The sequence below is a fragment of the Alosa pseudoharengus genome, unplaced genomic scaffold (assembly GCF_046254945.1).
Source record: "Alosa pseudoharengus isolate Yale_2024_CS ecotype anadromous, Long Island Sound unplaced genomic scaffold, YU_APseudo_1.1 YU_APseudo_1.1_scf_23, whole genome shotgun sequence".
NCBI lineage: Eukaryota > Metazoa > Chordata > Actinopteri > Clupeiformes > Clupeidae > Alosa > Alosa pseudoharengus.
Window position 1 is genome coordinate 30,095,489 of NW_027468685.1, and position 20,192 is coordinate 30,115,680.

At 43.0% G+C, this 20,192-nt stretch overlaps 1 protein-coding gene and 1 long non-coding RNA gene across 4 annotated transcripts in view; both read left to right on the forward strand.

The window, feature by feature from the left end:
- smarcc1b (SWI/SNF related BAF chromatin remodeling complex subunit C1b) overlaps positions 1 to 16,073 on the forward strand; it is a 24,957-nt gene extending 8,884 nt beyond the window's left edge. The window contains exons 12-28 of one of the 3 annotated variants that reach the window (XM_076302291.1): positions 25 to 84; positions 210 to 244; positions 454 to 560; positions 1,504 to 1,575; positions 2,040 to 2,153; positions 2,388 to 2,541; positions 2,937 to 3,047; positions 3,526 to 3,585; positions 3,914 to 4,172; positions 4,330 to 4,428; positions 6,536 to 6,576; positions 6,976 to 7,096; positions 10,545 to 10,678; positions 11,333 to 11,467; positions 11,845 to 11,983; positions 12,289 to 12,342; positions 15,289 to 16,073. In XM_076302291.1, the coding sequence (XP_076158406.1) occupies positions 25 to 84; positions 210 to 244; positions 454 to 560; positions 1,504 to 1,575; positions 2,040 to 2,153; positions 2,388 to 2,541; positions 2,937 to 3,047; positions 3,526 to 3,585; positions 3,914 to 4,172; positions 4,330 to 4,428; positions 6,536 to 6,576; positions 6,976 to 7,096; positions 10,545 to 10,678; positions 11,333 to 11,467; positions 11,845 to 11,983; positions 12,289 to 12,342; positions 15,289 to 15,389 (1,796 nt within the window). In that variant the 3' untranslated portion in view covers positions 15,390 to 16,073. Of the gene's footprint in view, positions 1 to 24; positions 85 to 209; positions 245 to 453; positions 561 to 1,503; positions 1,576 to 2,039; positions 2,154 to 2,387; positions 2,542 to 2,936; positions 3,048 to 3,525; positions 3,586 to 3,913; positions 4,173 to 4,329; positions 4,429 to 6,535; positions 6,577 to 6,975; positions 7,097 to 10,544; positions 10,679 to 11,332; positions 11,468 to 11,844; positions 11,984 to 12,270; positions 12,343 to 15,288 lie in introns of all 3 variants that reach the window. The other 2 variants (XM_076302290.1, XM_076302292.1) reach the window with 2 other exon arrangements.
- A 412-nt stretch (positions 16,074 to 16,485) lies between these two features.
- LOC143140255 (uncharacterized) lies at positions 16,486 to 19,587 on the forward strand. Its single transcript, XR_012990607.1, has 3 exons — positions 16,486 to 16,937; positions 17,596 to 17,714; positions 18,148 to 19,587. It is a non-coding gene; the product is annotated as an uncharacterized LOC143140255 (long non-coding RNA).
- The last annotated feature ends 605 nt before the right edge of the window (positions 19,588 to 20,192 follow it).

The window sequence follows — 20,192 nt, forward strand, 5'->3', positions numbered from 1 at the left end:
TTCATCTTTTCTGATTGGCTGCAGTGAACCTGAAGAAGGACAGTGAGAACACTCCAGTCAAAGGAGGGACCATGGCTGACCTGGGTGAGTATGAGAGAGTGTGTGTTTGTGTGTTTGTGTGTGTGTGTGTGAGAGCGAGTTATACATGTTTATGTGTATCTGTGTTTGTGTATGTTCACACTCTGATTAAATTCTCTCATCTCTTTTAGATGATCAGGAAGATGAGTTTCTCTCAGGAGTTAGGGTAAGACTCTCTCTCTCTCTCTCTCTCTCTCTTTTACTCACTTATTCACTGACTGACTGACTCGCTCACTTACTCTCTCTGTCCCACGTGTCGTGCACAAATGCATACGTATTGTATACCGATTTCATGAATATTCGTTTCAATCTAATCTTTGTTCACAACTGTGTGTGTGTGTGTGTGTGTGTGTGTGTGTGTGTGTGTGTGTGTAGGAAGAAGAAGAGGGGAAGCTGGATTTTGGTGCTGGAGAGGAGAGTGCTACTGAACAAACTCATCACATCATCATTCCCAGCTATACTAGCTGGTTCGATTATAACTGGTAAGACACACACACACTCACTAGGGGTTTCACCGACTAGTCGATTAGTCGACTATTACAACCGCTAGTCGGCGCTGTAGGCGGTAGTCGACTAGCCGTTAACAAAATGTTTCCCCTCTCTAGCGAATTTATCAAGAAATTGATCTGGCTATTCCAGACACTAGTTACTCCAAGTGAGCGTTTTTTTCCCTGTCTGTGAAGTTGTAACAAAGTCACCCGACAGCGGTCAGGTCTCCATATCTCCACGTCGATGCCCTCGTTTTTTCTTATCGTGAATTAAAAACATGGCAGAGTGGAAGTGAGGACTAAGACAGCGATGAGTACACTTTAGGCTAATGTTTACTAATGGCCACTGTTTTAATAGTTGTAAGTTGCCACTGCGGTTTATGGTGATTCCAGTTTAATTCTTTAGCTAAAAACACAATGAAAAAATGCGTGTTGAACTCGTGTTCGTGAAGTTGCCAATGTTTATGTTCACTTCCGTGGTCAATGCAACCTAGCTGCCTGCTGACAACCGTTTTTGTTTTTATATTAACCAATATGGACAGAATAACCTATGAGTTTTTGTAGCCTATTATGTTCTTTCTGCATTACAAAAATACAGTTTGAAGTATGCTGTTTGTGTGTGTGTATGTGCATCCCTTATCTCACTCCCCCCGCCCCCCACCACACACACACACACACAGGCATCACCACCCCTTACACACATCATCATTCCCACCTGTACCAGTTGGTTAAGTTATCACATATGACACTCACCCCATCATCATTGGCAACAGTTGTCAGGCTCACCCAGTCTGGTTGTGCTACTCTGCTAACCTGGCGCCGTGGTCTGAGGTATCACCAGAATACATGTGTGTCTGTTTATATGTCATGTGTGTGAGGTGTGTCAGTGTAAGGTTGTTATGCCCTCTAACCCACGTCCATCCTCTCTTTGGTGTAGTATTCATCAGATCGAGAGACGGGCCATGCCAGAGTTCTTCAATGGGAAAAACAAGTCCAAAACGCCAGAAATGTAAGGACTCTAACTAGCGCACACACACACACACACACACACACACACACACATTTTTTTAAGATATGGCTGGAAAGACAGGTAAACACACACACAAAAACACTTGACAGATAACTTATAGTTAACCTTACACACACACACATATGCACACATATACACTGTCAACATCATCTGAAAGTATTTTTTGGTATACTCTAATAAACTGGTAGGCCACATACACACACACACACACACACACACACAAACACAACATATACTCACAGGATATGTTTGATCAATGTTAATATGGTGGGTATTTAATTATTCTGAGTAGATCAGCTTGGTATGCAATCGGTTCATGATTGGTACATACATATACAGATTGAACCCTTAAGAGTACTTAATGTTTAGAATCACACTCTTAATCACAGAGTGTTAAACAGTCTGATGATGTTCGGGTGTGTGAATGTGTGTGTGTGTTTCAGATATCTGGCGTACCGTAACTTCATGATTGACACGTATCGACTAAATCCCCAGGAATATCTCAGTTCTACTTCTTGCCGACGCAACCTCACTGGAGACGTCTGTGCGCTTATCAGGTTGGCTGTGTGTGTGTGTGTGAGAGAGAGATGTTTGTGTCTATGGAACAATGGGGTACATAAATTAATGTTGATATTTTTTTATATCTAGGGTGTGTGTGTGTGTGTGTGTGTGTGTGTGTGTGTGTGTGTGTGTGTGTGTGTGTGTCTGGATGCTTTACATAGATCCAAGTAGAAATGTTATTAATCATGTTTTTATGTGATTTTGTAAATTTTTGCTGTGTGTGTGTGTAGAGTGCATGCGTTTCTGGAGCAGTGGGGGTTGATTAATTACCAGGTGGAGGCAGAGAGTCGTCCTCTCCCCATGGGACCCCCGCCCACCCCACACTTCAACGTCCTCACCGACTCCCCCTCCGCCCTCGTGCCCCTACAACACAGACCACTACAGGTAACACACACACAGTCCCACACACACTTTGACACACACACAGTCTCACACACACACTTACACACACGCACTTCAACAACCCCACCGACTCCCCCTCCACCCTCATGCCGCTACAACACAGACCACTACAGGTAACACACACACACAGTCTCACACACACACACACACACACACACACTTAAACGTCCTCACAGACTCACCCTCCACCCTATTACCGTTTCAACACAGACCACTACAGGCAACACACACACCACATTTCCGCCCTAATACCGCTTCCACATAGACCACTACAAGTAATACACACATCAGTACACTTTTTATGTTACTGAATCATTGACTCCTCATCCTATGCTTGGTGTGTGTGTGTGTGTGTGTGTGCATGTGTGTGTGTGTAGGTCACTGCCTCCCAGCACATGCTCCACTTCCCTGAGAAGAGCAGAGAGAAGCCGTCTGACCTGCAGAACTTTGGACTCCGAACAGACATCTACGCCAGAAAACACCCCAAGGTACACACACACACACACATTAGAGACCAGTGACCATCCAAAGGGCATTACAGTGGAGCTGCTCTCTCCAGAGCTCTGCTGTCTATCTGGTTTAGGTCTGTATCATCAACTCCAGAAATGGGCCTCCTTGTGCTCGTGTTCATGGCGTTCTTGACCTGTTGTGCTTGTTGGGCATCCGTGGCCCACTGGTTAGCGCTTCGGACTTGTAACCGGAGGGTTGCCGGTTCGAACCCCAATCAGTAGGCACGGCTAAAATGCCCTTGAGCAAGGCACCTAACCCCTCACTGCTCCCCGAGCGCTGCTGTTGTTGCAGGAAGCTCACTGCGCCGGGATTAGTGTGTGCTTCACCTCACTGTGTGCTGAGTGCGTTTCACTAATTCACGGATTGGGATAAATGCAGAGACCAAATTTCCCTCACGGGATCAATAGAGTATTTATACTTACTTATACTTACTTGTGTGTGTCCTCTCTGGAATAGAGTAAAGGTGCCAGCGCTGGGAGAGAATGGATGGAGCAGGAGACACTACTGCTGCTGGAGGTGAGTGAGTGAGTGTGTGTGTGTCTCTGTCTGTCTGTCTGTCTGTGTATGGCAGGAGATGCGACTGATGTTGGAGGTGTGTGTGTGTGTGTGTGTGTGTGTGGCAGGAGATGCCTCTTATGCTGGATGTGAGTGTGTACACGTGCCTATGTGTCTGAAAGAGTGTGTTGTCTAGAGGCTTGAACTCTACTAGTCTTGAGTCTAGTACTCTTCTGTCTCCCCACCCAATACCCCCCCCCCCCTTTGTGCATGATCACAAGCGTTATTGTTCTCTCTGACGTTTCTCTCTCTCTCTCTCTTTCACCCCTCATTCTCCTCCCTCTCTCAGGCTCTGGAGATGTATAAGGACGACTGGAACAAGGTGTCAGAGCACGTGGGCAGTCGCACGCAGGACGAGTGCATCCTGCACTTCCTGCGGCTGCCCATCGAGGACCCGTACCTGGAGAACTCGGAGGCCTCGCTCGGCCCGCTGGCCTACCAGCCCGTCCCCTTCAGCCAATCAGGGAACCCCGTCATGAGCACCGTCGCCTTCCTCGCCTCCGTGGTCGACCCGAGGGTCGCCTCTGCCGCTGCCAGAGCTGCACTAGGTGTGTGTGTGTGTGTGTGTGTTTTGTAAAGCATCTGTCTCTGTGATTGTGCACCCATACTAGTCAGCGTGCCCTGCAGCTCAGAAAGATATCACACCCTTATGTTGATATTTTTCCTCTTTGTGTATGTGTGTGTGTGTGTTTGTTTGTTCTTCAGAGGAGTTCTCTCGAGTGCGTGAGGAGATGCCTGCCGATCTGATCGATGCAAAGAAAGTCTCAGAACCTGGACGCAGCTTTGGAGTGCAAGTTAAGACAGGTACAGTATGTGTGTGTAATGTGTATGTGTGTGTGTGAGAGAGAGAGAGATAGTGAAAGAAAGAGAGAATGTTTGCACAGTTTCACAGTGATCCACCAGGGGGCAGAGTGTGAGTAGGGTTGCTAAGGGATATCCCCATGACTGTAATCAGGCCGCAGACACAGTGGCAGATACAGCATGAAGACTGGGCTGTGTGTTGGGGCGTACTGAGCCTGTCAGCAGACACAATGTGCACTTTAAACCTGTGAGGGTGTTGTATTCTCAATAACACAAAAATGATCTCACACACTAACTGTGGCCTTCTGGGTCTGGTGCTGAAAAAGTCTATGTTGGTGCCCAGCAATGAAAGAGAAAGACAACCTACGGAGAACCAAGATAGTGTTCAGGGTTCATGGAATTTATGGAATATCATAGACATTTGACAGAGTCTATTCCAGACAAGGAAAGTCATTGAATTGTATCACTTGCCGAAATACATTAATGCAAATATATGTCCACGCAGAATTGATGTATATTTGGTAATTAGCTTTACTGCTTGCTTGAGTGGTTGTGATTAGCCTAACTTTGCTTATTCAATGCCCATTTATTCATCTCAAAAAAAAAAATCAAAGATTCTTGAATGCTACGCGGCTACTCTTTGGTCGGTATATTGTACGATTCATTCTAAGTAGGTCATGGAAATTCAGGTTTTTTGTCAGAAAGTCAGGGATAAGTCATGCAATTTGACATCTGACTTAGAGTGGGAACCTTGAGTGTTGATGCGCTAGACCTGGTGTAGCTCAGCCTCTCTTCTCTCTCAGTCCACGTGTCCAAGTGGAGGCTCCAGACATTATGCCGTCTTCATGCTGACCGTAAACTCGGATGATTTTGGAAAATAAAAACAGTCCATTTGGACTACCAAAGAGAAACATGCAATAGCAACCAAATAGTGAAGGAGAAACTAAGGTACTGATGGAGATAGGGATGGGCCATATCGTATCGTTATTGATATAACTGTAAAATTCCTCCCCATGATGAGAATTTGTCATATTTCAATATTAATGATATAGGTGATGACATGTTTATATGGGTAGCTCCAGAGACTGTCTAATACAGCGGTTCCCAAACTTTCCCCCCCGCGTACCACCGCCTACATTCCGACTCAGCTCCGACACAAACACATTAAACATAACGCCCCCCCCCCCGCGTTGACAATATTTGTCCGTTTCCCGGTTTTAGGTGCGTGCATTTGGTCAGTTAAAAAGTTTTCTAAAAGTAACGCATTCTATTAGCTATTCCAGGCGTCATGTTTAATAAGCTGCACTTTTTTTGATGAACACATACAGAGTTTATAAATGATATCCTTTAATTTCATGTTTCCATATCATTATGACCTGATTCGAAATTATGTATTTATTCATGAATTAATTACAAAAGATTTAAAATTTTCATTTTGCACCTGTCCGCCATAGCCCTTTGCATCTCGTGTACCCCCTAGAAGAAGCTCGCGTACCATTTTCAACAACAACAACGTGCATTTATATTGATTAATTTAGCAGGTACTTTTATTCAAAGCGACTTATATGTCAATTATATTACAATGGCCATTGTCTCTGGAGCAACTCTGGGTTAAGTGTCTTGCTCAAGGGCACAACGGTGGAAGCTGGGAATTGAACCCACAACCTTGCCTACTGCATGCTAGCCCAATGTAGGGCTTTAACAAGGCACCCAAACTGAATCAACTTCACTAACCACCACCAATGTGTAGTACCAACCCAGGAAATGCATGGCAGCCATTATGCGCCAGAATTCTCACCACACACCAGCTTGAGGTGGGGAGTAAGGGTAGAATTCTCAGAAGGAGCTGTTTCGTTGAAGAACTTGGAAATCACCAAGTTCCCTCTTATATTGCATCCATTCTCTCTTGACTCATTTGTTTAGGTTCCAGAAAGCAGAATGTAGCAGACTGGAAGGTTCCCATAATTGTTTGCCTTTATAAGAAATCGAGAGTGTGAGTGTGTGTGTTTTCTTTCAGTGATATGCTATCATGTCCTTCCCTCCCTCGCTTTCTCTTTATCTATCTATCTATCTCTCTATCTATCTATCTATCTATCTATCTATCTATCAGATTCTGACCGAATGGATACAGATGCCGAGCAGTCTGAAAGGGTGAGGATCTCTCTCTCTCTCACGCAAACAAACACACATACAGAGTTCACCATCACATGCATCACATGCATGCATATTTAAATCATAAATCACAAGACCTCTTATCTCCTTTTATTTATTTCTCTTTCTTTTTAACTCAATTGGCACACACACACACACACACACACACACACACACGCACGCCTAAACAGAGTTCACACTCACAGCACTCTTAAAGCATACTGACTACCTATCTCATTTTCATTTTCTCTTTTTTACTTTCACTTTCTGTCTCTCTCTCTTTCTCTCTCTCACACACACACACACACACAGTCCTAAATATAGTTCAGTCTCTCACACACACAGCAGCATTCCAGGGCATGCTGACCTCATGTGTGTCTCTCTCTCTGTCTGTCCCAGACTGAGGACAAGTTTGAGGGCGAGCCCCCCTCCGCAGAGTCAACAGACGGCAAGCGAGTGAAGAGCGAGACCACAGAACAGGAAGTAAACGAGGGGGAGAGAGGTGACGAGTGCCCATCAGGTGAGGAATGGGCATTGTGTTGACTGCACAGCAAGGGAGCTAAAACCCATAGGTCCCAGCATAGCTTACTAGCACGTCTCTTAATGAGCTAAAACCCATAGGTCCCAGCATATCTTACTAGCACGTCTCTTAAGGAGCTAAAACCCATAGGTCCCAGCATATCTTACTAGCACGTCTCTTAAGGAGCTGGGTCATTCCGTGTGAAATCACCCAATTTCAGCACAATTTGGCAGGTGACCCTCTCCGAAAAAATCTGAAAAAAATCACAGGTGTTTGTAGACCAAATCCATGCATAGATCTTAAATAGTATATCTGGATAACTAATCGTTGCAAAACTACAGCCCTTTGAAACTTCAAGTCATTTTAAGCATTATGGTGAACAATCCTTTTTGTTCAACTTCCAGCATTATTGGCTCTTTTGGTATTTCACACACATTAGTGAAACTATGTGAATAGAAGTACATTTTCCTGTTGAATTAAAAAATCCAATCGGATCAAACGTATCTTGTGTACTTTCCCCTCTGCAAAGCTCTGAAAATGGCTATAAATTCATACTGTGAAAAGACATCATCACTTTTGAGGGCTTCTCATTCAGAAAGTATGTGACACAAATTCATCAGATTTTTTTCCTACACATATATGTATTATAAGGTCCTGTCCATGCATTAACTTTGGTTGTTATCATTTTCATATTTTCAGAGCATTTTTTTAAAATTGGGCCTGATTTTCAAAAAGCCTGTTTTCATCTTCTCATTTCACCACGTGGACAGTTAACAGGATTTTTTTTTTATTTACCATATATCATTCTGTATGTGAGGATCATCTGCCCAAAATGTGGGCTTGTTGCTGAGTTTCTTCATTGAGATAAGATTTTTTTTAAATATTGTCTATAAATCCACTGAATTTGTACTGGATCTGCAGTACCACTTTGCACCACATGTGGTGCTCTTTTAATACAATGGAAGTCAATGGAAGAGTAAGAGAGTCACTTGTTTGCTGCACATATCCAATCTAAACACACAGTTTATGGTTCATATGGTTCAAGTAAAAAGGGGTTTCTAAAATTCAGTGCATTGTCAGATGCATAAAAATCAATACTAATGATTTTTACAAATGCCTCTTGGATCCACGAGTCCTCAAACCTTGTTATGAATACTTGTGATGAAAACACACATGGTCATCTTCATCAAGTGAAATACCTTGATGAACTGAATTTTAGAAACATAGTTGAATTGGTCCAAATAATTATTGTAACATGAACAACATACTACTCATACATAAATCTTATTTAAAGAAAATAAACTGATCAAGTAAATTATACACACATAAGACTGACTGGTCATCATACATGCAGCAAGAGGATTTAGCATAATTACCATCTTTGTAATGAGTTTTCTACACCAGCTTTAACCTATCAGTGCCTATGTGAGTACCTAAATAATTACTAGCCAACTGGTTAGGCAAAGTCTATATCCATCATCATATGCATGGGATGCAGTCCTCTGTGATACACAGACAAAGAGCATCAAGATGGAGATCAGTGCTTTGTCTCCATGTGATCTGGGAAAGAAGTTGGAAAATGAATGTCATAAAGGAACATATTCAAGAAACAATGGGTTTCTAAAATTCAGTTCATCAAGGTATTTCACTTGATGAAGATGACCATGTGTGTTTTCATCACAAGTATTCATAACAAGGTTTGAGGACTCGTGGATCCAAGAGGCATTTGTAAAAAGATGATAAATCATTAGTATTGATTTTTATGCATCTGACAATGCACTGAATTTTAGAAACCCCTTTTTACTTGAACCATATGAACCATAAACTGTGTGTTTAGATTGGATATGTGCAGCAAACAAGTGACTCTCTTACTCTTCCATTGACTTCCATTGTATTAAAAGAGCACCACATGTGGTGCAAAGTGGTACTGCAGATAAAGTACAAATTCAGTGGATTTATAGACAATATTTGTAAAAAATCTTATCTCAATGAAGAAACTCAGCAACAAGCCCACATTTTGGGCAGATGATCCTCACATACAGAATGATGTATGGTAAAATTTAAAAAAATCCTGTTAACTGTCCACGTGGTGAAATGAGAAGATGAAAACGGCCTTTTTGAAAATCAAGCCCAATTTAATAAAAATGCTCTGACAATGTGATAATGTTAACAACCAAAGTTAATGCATGGACATGACCTTATAATCCATACATAAGTGGGAAAAAAATCTGATGAATTTGTGTCACATACTTTTTGAATGAGAAGCCCTCAAAGGTGGTGATGTTTTTTCACATAATGAATTTATAGCCATTTTCAGAGCTTTGCAGAGGGGGAATTACACAAGATACACCTGATTTGATTGGATTGTTAAATTCGACAGGAAAATGTACTTCTATTCACATAGTTTCACTAATGTGTGTGAAATACCAAAAGAGCCAACAATGTTGGAAGTTGAACAAAAAGGATTGTTCACCACAATGCTTAAAATGACTTGAAACTTCAAAGGGCTGTAGTTTTGGAACCATTAGTGATACAGATATACTATTTAAGATTTATGCATAGGTTTGGTCTACAAACACCTGTGAGTTTTTTCAGATTTTTTGGGAGAGGGTGACCTGCCAGCCACTGGGTGATTTGACACGGAATGACCCAGCTAAAACCCATAGGTCCCAGCATATCTTACTAGCACGTCTCTTAAGGAGCTAAAACCCATAGGTCCTAGCATATCTTACTAGCACGTCTCTTAAGGAGCTAAAACCCATAGGTCCTAGCATATCTTACTAGCACGTCTCTTAAGGAGCTAAAACCCATAGGTCCTAGCATATCTTACTAGCACGTCTCTTAAGGAGCTAAAACCCATAGGTCCTAGCATATCTTACTAGCACGTCTCTTAAGGCGTCGGGAGGTTTACCTAACGTACATACTGCACAGCTACATACCAGCCCGCTACTGTTCCAAGGCCACAAGAGCTCATGCCTTATAGTCTCCTCTAAGCAGGACATTACAATGCACTTTTACACACATGATGAAAGACAAATAACAGCTGCAACAACATAAATATATCTGAACTATAAATATTATATGGTATGATAATAGTTAATGCACCTTGTGGTCTGAATTTATAATAAATGTGAGTCCTGTCTGAATGCAACAGTAGGATGGCAATCGCTTTCAGGTACTTTAGAGATCTTTGGATGAATATATAATATAATTTATATAATAAATCTATATAGAATGTGTGTTCGTAGCAGCCAATCCATGTAGGTCTTAGGCCAAGATAGTTTTGTTGATCATGTATGTGTGATGAGGATTTCCCCCTGTGTCTGAGTGGGTTTTTGTTTGTTTGTGTGTGTGTGTGTGTGTGTGCGTGTGTGTGCGTGTGTGCGTGTGTGATGGTATGGGGGTGGTGTCTATGACGATGAGCCCAACTTTTCCTTCCTTCTCCCAGAGGAGGGCCTGGAGGCGGGGTCTATGCTGGTGGAAAGGGAGGACACTATGGAGAGGGCAGAGCTTGAGCTGGTGGAGGCAAATATCGCCACAGCAGCAGCTGCTGCTCTCGCCTCTGCTGCCACTAAAGCCAAGGTGAGTTTCAAACACACACACACAAACAGAACTCACTCTTAAAGCCCCTTCCCTCATCCACACTACATTGCTCTCTCACACACACACACTGATCTCAAACATTCACACACTAGCATCTCACACTGATACCCCTCTCTTCCATATGCATACTCACTCACTCACTCACAGTGATAACACACACACACACTAACATCTCACACTGATACCCCCTCCATCCACACAGCTAGCTTGCTTTCTGACACACACTCACACGCACTCACATGCGCACCCTCACACGCACTCTTGCGCACGCACACACACCCATTCACGCACACACACACACACGCACACACACACACGCGCACCCATTCACGCACACACACACACACGCACGCACACACACACACACGCGCGCGCACCCATTCACGCACACGCGCGCGCACCCATTCACGCACACACACGCGCACCCATTCACGCACACACACGCGCACCCATTCACGCACACACACACACACACACACGCGCACCCATTCACGCACACACACACACACGCACACACACACGCGCACCCATTCACGCGCACACACACACACACACACACACACACACACGCACCCACGCACACACTCATACACACACACACACTCACCACTGGCCTTCCCCTCTGTGCTGCAGCACCTGGCGGCGGTGGAGGAGCGCAAGATCAAGTCTCTGGTGGCCCTGCTGGTGGAGACGCAGATGAAGAAGCTGGAGATCAAACTCAGACACTTCGAGGAGCTGGAAACCATCATGGACCGGGAGAAGGAGGCTGTGAGTACACACACACACACATACTAAGGGTTTTGCTCTCGGTGTTCTCCCTGACTGTAAAATATAGATACTTGCAGTACTTCCATTGTCTGTGTGTGTGTTTCCTGCTAACTTTAGATGTGACATCCATTCTTATATGGGAATTGTTTGTGTTATATTCTATTTACTAAATGTCTATGTTTGTATCACATGTTTTCTTAACGAATGGCTCTTATTGTGAATTAATAATGTGCATAATGTGGATGTTGACTTGGTTGTGGCGATGTAATGGACATGGCAGTTGGGATTAAGTACGCTATCATTAAACTTTTGAACAGTGTTTTATTTTCATGCAACACTTATTGTACATGTAACACTGTGTGTGTGTGTGTTTACAGCTGGAGCAGCAAAGGCAGCAGTTGTTGACTGAGAGGCAGAATTTCCACCAGGAGCAGGTGAAGTACGCAGAGTTGAAGGCCAGACAACAGCTAGAACAGCCGGCACCCACACACACACCAGGTTTCAACCTACAGCACGGTAAGAGCACACGCGCGCACACACACACACCTTCAACCTACAGCGCAGTGCAAAGCACACACACACACACATACCTTGAACCTACAACACACACAGTAAGAGTACACACATACACCTGCTTACATCCTGTAGTCTACAGCTCAGCACACATGCACATTCTAACTTATAGCTTGTGTGTGTGTGTGTGTGTGTGTGTGTGTGTGTGTGTGTGTGTGTGTGTGTGTGTGTGTGTGTGTGTGTGTGTGTGTGTGTGTGTGTGTGTGTGTGTGTGTGTGTGTGTGTGTCAGGGCGTGTGATGGCTACAGGGGGAGCAGGTCAGATGATGGGACCTCGACAGCCAGGAGCCCCAAATGGCATGTGTGAGTTGGAACACACACAGAGACAAACAATTGAAACCATACACACCTCATGCAAACACTATCAGACACATACAAAGGCATATTAGATTAGATTAGATTAGATTAGATTCATTGAGCTCCACTGGCTTCCCTTAGCTGCCCGCATCAAATTCAAGTCACTAATGCTTGCATGCAAAGTGATTGCTGGGTCTTCACCCACTTCCTAAAGTGCTCTCATAAAGCCTTATGGTACCCCTCGGTAGAGTTCTCAACGGGTCGGGTCGGCCCGACAAACCCGACGGGACCCGTAGGTTCGGGCCGGGTTCTGGTCGAAAATATAAGCAAATGACTCAGGTCGGGTCGGACCTCGGGCTTAATCTTTTCTGCTCAGTGAAAAAAAAAACATTTAGCCTATTAATCATCGCAGCTGTTCACCGTAAAAAAAAAAAAAGCCACGGGCCGGGTCGGGTCGGGTTGTAATTTTCAGGCCCATTGAGAACTCTACCCCTCGGCCGCTGCGCTCCTCCAAGGAACGTCGTCTGGCGCTGCTGCCCCCACACCCACGGCCATCCAGACTTTTTACATCTGTGGTCCCCCGATGGTGGACCGATCTCCCAAGTCCCATCAGAGCAGGGGCGTCCCTCGCTCAAAAGACTCACACACCTAATACACACTTCCCATGCTCTTCCTCCTCACACACCTAATACACACTTCCCATGCTCTTCCCCCTCACACACCTAATACACACTTCCCATGCTCTTCCTCCTCACACACCTAATACACACTTCCCATGCTCTTCCCCCTCACACACCTAATACACACTTCCCATGCTCTTCCCCCTCACACACCTAATACACACTTCCCATGCTCTTCCTCCTCACACACCTAATACACACTTCCCATGCTCTTCCCCCTCACACACCTAATACACACTTCCCATGCTCTTCCCTCCTCTACCTCCTTCCTCTCCACCTCCCTCTCTTCCCTCCTCTTCTGCCACTTCTCCTCCCACCATACTTTGACTAGTACTTGTTATTATAGGCACTCCTATCCTCTAGTACTAGTATTGACCGATGCAGTGGTAATTCCCAGCTATAGTCTCCTCTGCACTGTGCCGTAAATGTTTAAATTTTGCTGTAGCTGTAGTTTTGTAGTTTAAATGTTATTCTAATGCTACAACTGTAGCTTTTTAGCCTGGCTAGCGCCACCACTTCTCAATGAGACGTGGTCTGGGAACCAAACGTTCATTTTCTCGTATTTGAAAAAAATGCCCAGATCCGTTTATTGGGTGCCACGGATGGCTATCAGATGCGTCTGTGCATAGCTCATCATCGTCTTGCTTTCCCCCTTGTTCTGTGATTGGTTCCCTATCTGAGGCAAAAATAAGGGCGGTATTTTCAAGGCTGATTTAGCAGCGTGAATCAAATCGCGCGCAAGGCAGCATGGGAACACCCAGGCTAGTAGCTTTTTAGCTTAAATGTTAAAATGTTAATAGCTTAAATGTTATTCCATTGCTGTAAGTCGCTTTGGATAAATGTGTCCGCCAAATTAATACATGTAAATTAGATATATTTGTGGACACACACTAGGGGTGTAACGGTACACAGAAGTCACGGTTCGGTTCATACCTCGGTTCGGACATCACGGTTCGGTACGAGTTCGGTACAATGGAGGGAAAAGCAAAACAAAAATGCAGAAAGCATTTTTTTTTGTACATGTCTCAGGCTGTACCACCTAGTGTCATACAGTCTCTTCCCTGAGCCATCTGCAACAGCCTGAAGTGTGTAAGATGTAGGCTAAACAGTACAATAAGTACCCAGACTCCATCTGTAACTTGTAAACAAAATAAGACAATCGGCTATAAAACTGAAAATAGGCCTACAGCATCTCTTATTTCTGAAAGTGCAAATTACATAGAAAAATGATTTTTAAAAATCCACTTAAGCAAGACCTTCAACATCTGTGTTTAGTTGTATATGGAAGGGTCTACAATTTGCCTCAATATTTTTTTTATTGTGTGTAAAGTAATAATCTAGCCTACTAACTGTGAAAATATCACACTATTTTGCCTTTTTTTAAAAAACGAAATGGCTCCTTTCATTTCATAAACAGACTACAACTAGAAGTCACGTGACTTTGCCCTTTGACGTTAACTCACCGTAGCATGGTTTGTTTATTAGCCTGGTTAGCGTTGTCACTTTATTTTACTGTCTATGCACTTAACACTACCAGAACCTCATGTGAGAAGTTACAAGTTACCCCAACATAAAGGTAATTACCACGCGATTTACATAGCTTTCTGTCATTACGAAATCATTTAATGTAAGCCATAGGTTTTGGCCCTATTTGTATCCAAAGGCTGCTGAAGCGCAGGGGAAGTTTTTTCCCCTCGTTTCAGTGATTGGTAGCCTACATCATCTGGGTGATGGCTTCGAATATGTGTAGCATTTTTTCCACTCACATACCCAACAACTGCTGAACAACGCCGACACACAGTTTCATCTTATCCACCACTCTTTCGCCTGTACTAACGTTACTGTAACTGAAGTTCTCAAACTTGCGATCTTAAAGAGACCAGCGGATCCTCTAACTCTTGTGGGTCTAACCTTAGTGCTGCTAATGACTGACGGACTCGACCGACGACCTGACAAAAAAAACATAGGCGCCAATCAGAGCTTCAGAGCTAAGGCGAGGCTACAGATTAGCGTTAGGTGTCGCTAAAGAACTCCCGTAACTCTCGCTACTTAACAGTAATTGCGCATGACATTAATTAATCCGCACACGAGTTTTATGTATTTTTATACCGTGTATTCTCCGTGTAAATGCATGCACCGAACCGTGACGCCCGTACCGTTTCGGTTCAATACGAATACATGAACCGTTACACCCCTAACACACACACACACACACACACACTTCACCTTTAGTGTATCTAAGTTAAAGGCAGCTTGTTCCTTCCTTTCTCAGACCCCACACCACCCAACGCACAGCCTGATGGGATAGTGCCCGTTTCTGCTGGTCCTCCAGGAGTACCACACATCCCAGGACGACCTGTGACAGACAGCTGAGATCACACCCCTTTATACACAACCAATCACACGATGCAGCGAACACATCAACGAACCAGCCAATTACAGACATGTGTTACAGTGTCCTCTAGTTAGACCTCTGAAGTTCGTCTACAAAAAGGAAATCTAGGTACTTTTTTTGCCCATATATGGAGATCCGGGAACCATCTTTGCCCATATAGGAAGATCCGGATCTCCTTATATAGGCAAAGATGGCAGCCTTGGGTCCCTTTTGTAGGTGAACTTCAGAGGTCTATAAACAACCAGTCACAAATGGCTGAGAACACACACACACACGCACACTCCAACATCCATACACTGTCATAGAGATGTGTGTATTGAGCTGAAGGCCTCATCTGGCGCTGTGGATGCAGACGTGTGGATGATCATGATTTCCCAGCATCCTGTGTGTGTCCCTTATGTATATTAACCTGGCTGAAACACTGCAGGTTCTCTGTGTCCACTCTGTTGTATTTGTATTTGTAATATTCCAGTGGTCAATGCTGTTGCTTTTGTTGTTGTTTTGTTTTGTTTTTAAGACACATGCCTTGTGATTTTTGTACCTGCTTTTACTTCAGTGTCACTGATGTTTACGCTTGTTGAGTTTAGATAAGGCTGTATGTAATCAGTCCAAGTCTAACAGGCTAAGTCACTTGTCAAATACATTTGTTTTGTATAAAATTAGCCTCTGTGTGTGTCTGTTTGTCTCAAGATTTGTGTGTGTGTGTGTGTGCGTGCATGCATGCATGTGTGGTAGTGAAAGAGAGGATGATGAGAGTTATAACATACAGGTGCATCTCAAAAAATTAGAATATTGTGGAATGTTCCATTGCCATGCCCAGACAGCTCAGGAAACCATTGCAGTTGTTTTGACTTAATTAGCTTATTAGAGCTCTTCTCAGGTCACATATCTGTGTTATAAATTCTTTATTCTAATATTTTGATATTCTGGCATTTTGATTTCCATGAGCTGTAAAATGTAATCAGCATGGTTAAAACAAATCATAAAGAAATATTTCATTTTATGTGTAATGAATGTAGATTATATGACTAAGTTTAACTTTTTGAAATACATTACAGGTAAAAAAAATAACTAATACCATTTTTAAATGCACCTGTAGCAGTATTGTATAGTTACATAAAACAGTATGAAGGCAGTGGACAGTTATGTCGATCCAACCGTTATGAGCATCTACTGTCTGCCTCCGCCTAGTGTGTGTGTGTTTTTCTTTTCTTTACCGTGGGGGCAGTCCATCATCGGTCTCTCAAGTCAGGATAGGATGTTCCCAAGACTTGCAAACTTGTTGAATTATGCCTTTGTAGCGCGCTCAGTTTCGGAATGAGCGTCTGACGCAACCTTAGACCTAACTATCCAGCTTAGTTTACTGTCAGAAAAAAACTGAAAGCGAAGGGGTGCCCTCCATGAAGCAACAGACGCCAAAAGAAGACTGAGGGCAGCGAAGTTAATAGCCTTTATTAGGCTAGTTTAAACGATCAAGACCACTTCCACATTGCAACGACCACAATATCAAAGATGTCCGTTAAACTGTAAGTGCGCACATTAGTTTTTAAAATTTTAAGATGACAAGGCTTGCTATTTGTCATGTGTTGATCACTTATTGAAATACAGCCTATGTTTGAACAGAACTTAAAGGAGAAGTTCGGTGTGAAATTGACCTTAGCTGTACTGAAAGATGTTGCCGAGTACTTACATGTGTCCAATAGGCACCTTCGCTCACCCCCTAGCATTCCGATTTACGCCGTTTTTAGCCAAGTAGCTGTGGGGGGCATAGCGTAGCCTATGCAGCTAAATCGCTATTTTTACACAATTAAAAAGGTTCCAAGACCCTCAGAAGTCTACCAATGCAGTGTGGAGTTACTTGGAACCTTTTTAATGGTGTAAAAATAGCGATTTAGTTGCATAGGCTACGCTATGCCCCCACAGCTACTCGGCTAAAAACGGCGTAATTTGGAATGCTAGGGGGTGAGCGAAGGTGCCTATTGGACACATGTGAGTACTTGGCAACATCTTTCAGTACAGCTAAGGTCAATTTCACACCGAACTTCTCCTTTAAAGTTAGCCAACTATTAACTAGGCTACTCTTAATATCGTGGCATTTCATCTCGTGTGTTGAAAGCAACTCCTCTATACTACGTAAGTGAAGTCTTCGTGATACGCTTTGTCTATCACGCCTGTCTCATGTAGGACCTTCGTGAAGTTGGCAAGCAGAGGCATCACCGTGCTTTGCGCGAGCGCGTCCACCCCTGCCCTGGCGGCAATCGCAGTGGTGGCTGTGTGCGGGCTACTATATTTTACCAAGACCTGTAAGTTTCACGCTTATGTGTTTTATACTTTTTGGTTTCGTTTTGTATAGGCCTACAGGTGCATGTCAAAAAATTAGTATAGTTAATGGAAAAGTTCATGTTCGTGTTGTTTTCATATAGCCTAATCTAGATTCATTATTTTCTTTTTATTATTGTTTATTTTATCTTGATTATTCTGATCTTGATTATGGTTTACAGCTCATAGAAATCAAAAAAGAATCTCAAAATATTAGAATATGATAGGCCTACAGAAATTATCTGAGATGAGCGCTAAACAGCTAATCAAGTCAAAAGACTGGCAATGGTTTCCTGAATCTTTAGTCTCTCAGTCTGTGCAGGATAATGGACTTTTCCATTATATTCAAAATGTTTCAGGTGCACCTGTAGCCTATTGCCTATTGGGAAAAATCACTATTTGTTTATTCTCTTTCAGCTACAAACCCCGCATATTGACCGACTAGGACAAACCAGATAGCCAACTAAGAGAGAAAAAAGCCTGCTGTAGGCCTACTCCCTGGATGGTGGTGGATTTCAGGATTCAAAAATGGATTCCACTGCCTGCTTTACAAAAACTTGACCAAAAGATGGCGCTATTTGTCTTATCTGTCACTGGCCTTTTGCAAATGGTGCCAAAGGTTCAGTCCGTGATTGTTATCCACACTTTTCTCTTGAATTCAGGGAATTGATGCTCATTGTCACATAGATGTCAGCGTTGGCGTCCAAAAAAATGCAGGTGTATTCAGTCCTGGCCCTGTGTATGGAGCGACCTCTAAACAATAGCCAATCAACAAGGTGCTCCATTGGCATGTAGAGTGATGTAATTTGATATGCTGTTGAGCTCAAACATCAGCAATCTTTCTCAAAACCAAATCACAGACTGTACCTTTAATGTAGGCCTAAGCTTATTGGCTACATGCTATTCCACCTATCAGGTTTCCCTGTCTTGATTTGATTTGTGCACGCTCATGTTATAGTATGGCATCATGAGTATTCACTCGTTGGTCTTTCCTCATTCGTAAAATGTGCCTCAAGTTATTTGTGTATGGCCATTTCTCTTTGCTCTGCGAGGACCTTTTGGGTTTTGTCTGTTTTTGTTTACATTCTTTGGGTGTGTGTACCCAAGACCCAATCTCAGCAGAGATGCAGGGTGACCTCCCTGGAAATGTCTGGACCAGAACCATCTGCTACGGTCCTGGTACTCATCCCTGTTCTTTTACCCTTCAGCTCTCTAGGGAGATGTTTATGGACCTCGGTCACATCATGCACACTGTACCTAGTTCTGCTGTCCTGTATGGGTGGTCTTTGATAACTCAGTGCTATCAGCCTCACAGTTAGTGTTTAACAGGATACATCTGGTGTACCTCTGTAATGTCAAACTGCATGGGACCTGATGCTTATGTTTTAAAGTGATGCATAAAAGCTAAGAAGTGTCTGGTCTTTTTTACTGTAGTCTACAATAGTTAGTTTGATCTGAGAGACAAAACAACTTCTCCGTTTTTAGGGATTAAGATCCTTTTGGAGAAAAACCTAATACATGGTCTCAAAGGTGAGAAGATGATGCGGGTTGCACAGATGCACACTTGTTTTTTTTTTTTTTTTTTAAATCAGACAGCGATGACAGTGTCAGCTGTAACCCCTTATAGTCAGGGGGCCTATGTGGTTTCTGTGGGTTTGAAATGTTAATTTTTGGAGAGTGGTTGGACTGTCTTTAGGGGTCACTGAACATGGAGAAAAATTATGTCTCCATTTGATTTTACCTGTTTCAACCCTATTTTTCTGAAATTGTATATTTCACTGTAATGAACACCATACATTTTGCCTAAATCACTGGCTATGTTGAATAAAGTTCACAAAACAGTTATTTTCAACAGTATTATTGTATGTCAGTATTATGATTGTATGTCAAACAATTAGAGATAAGATCAATAACCAATCAGTTTCACCAAATACACATACTCAATTGCTGAAAGATAGCGAAAACATAGCAGTGTGACATCACAGATGAGACCTCAAACAACATTTAAATCATTTACATATACACAACATATTAGACCTCACCTCCACAATTTCCTCATCAAAATCTACAACTAGTCTACTAGACCCTATTCCTACTCACCTTCTTAAGACTGCTCTCCCCTTCCTGAAAAATGTTTTGCTCCAGATTATAAATAATTCAATGCTATCAGGGCATGTACCGCAGTCCTTTAAGACATCTGTTATTAAGCCATCCCTCAAAAAACCTAGCCTTGACCCTAACAACCTGGCCAACTATAGACCTATATTTAATCTCCATTTCATGTCAAAATACTAGAAAAAAATAGTGTCCAAACTAATTGGTGTCTTCTTACATATGAACAAAGTCCAGGATTTAAATCAGTCAGAGCTCACCACAGTACTGAACCAGCATTAGTTAAAGTAATGACCTCCTCATTGCTGCTGATAATGGCACCATAGACCATGACATACTACTTCACAAGC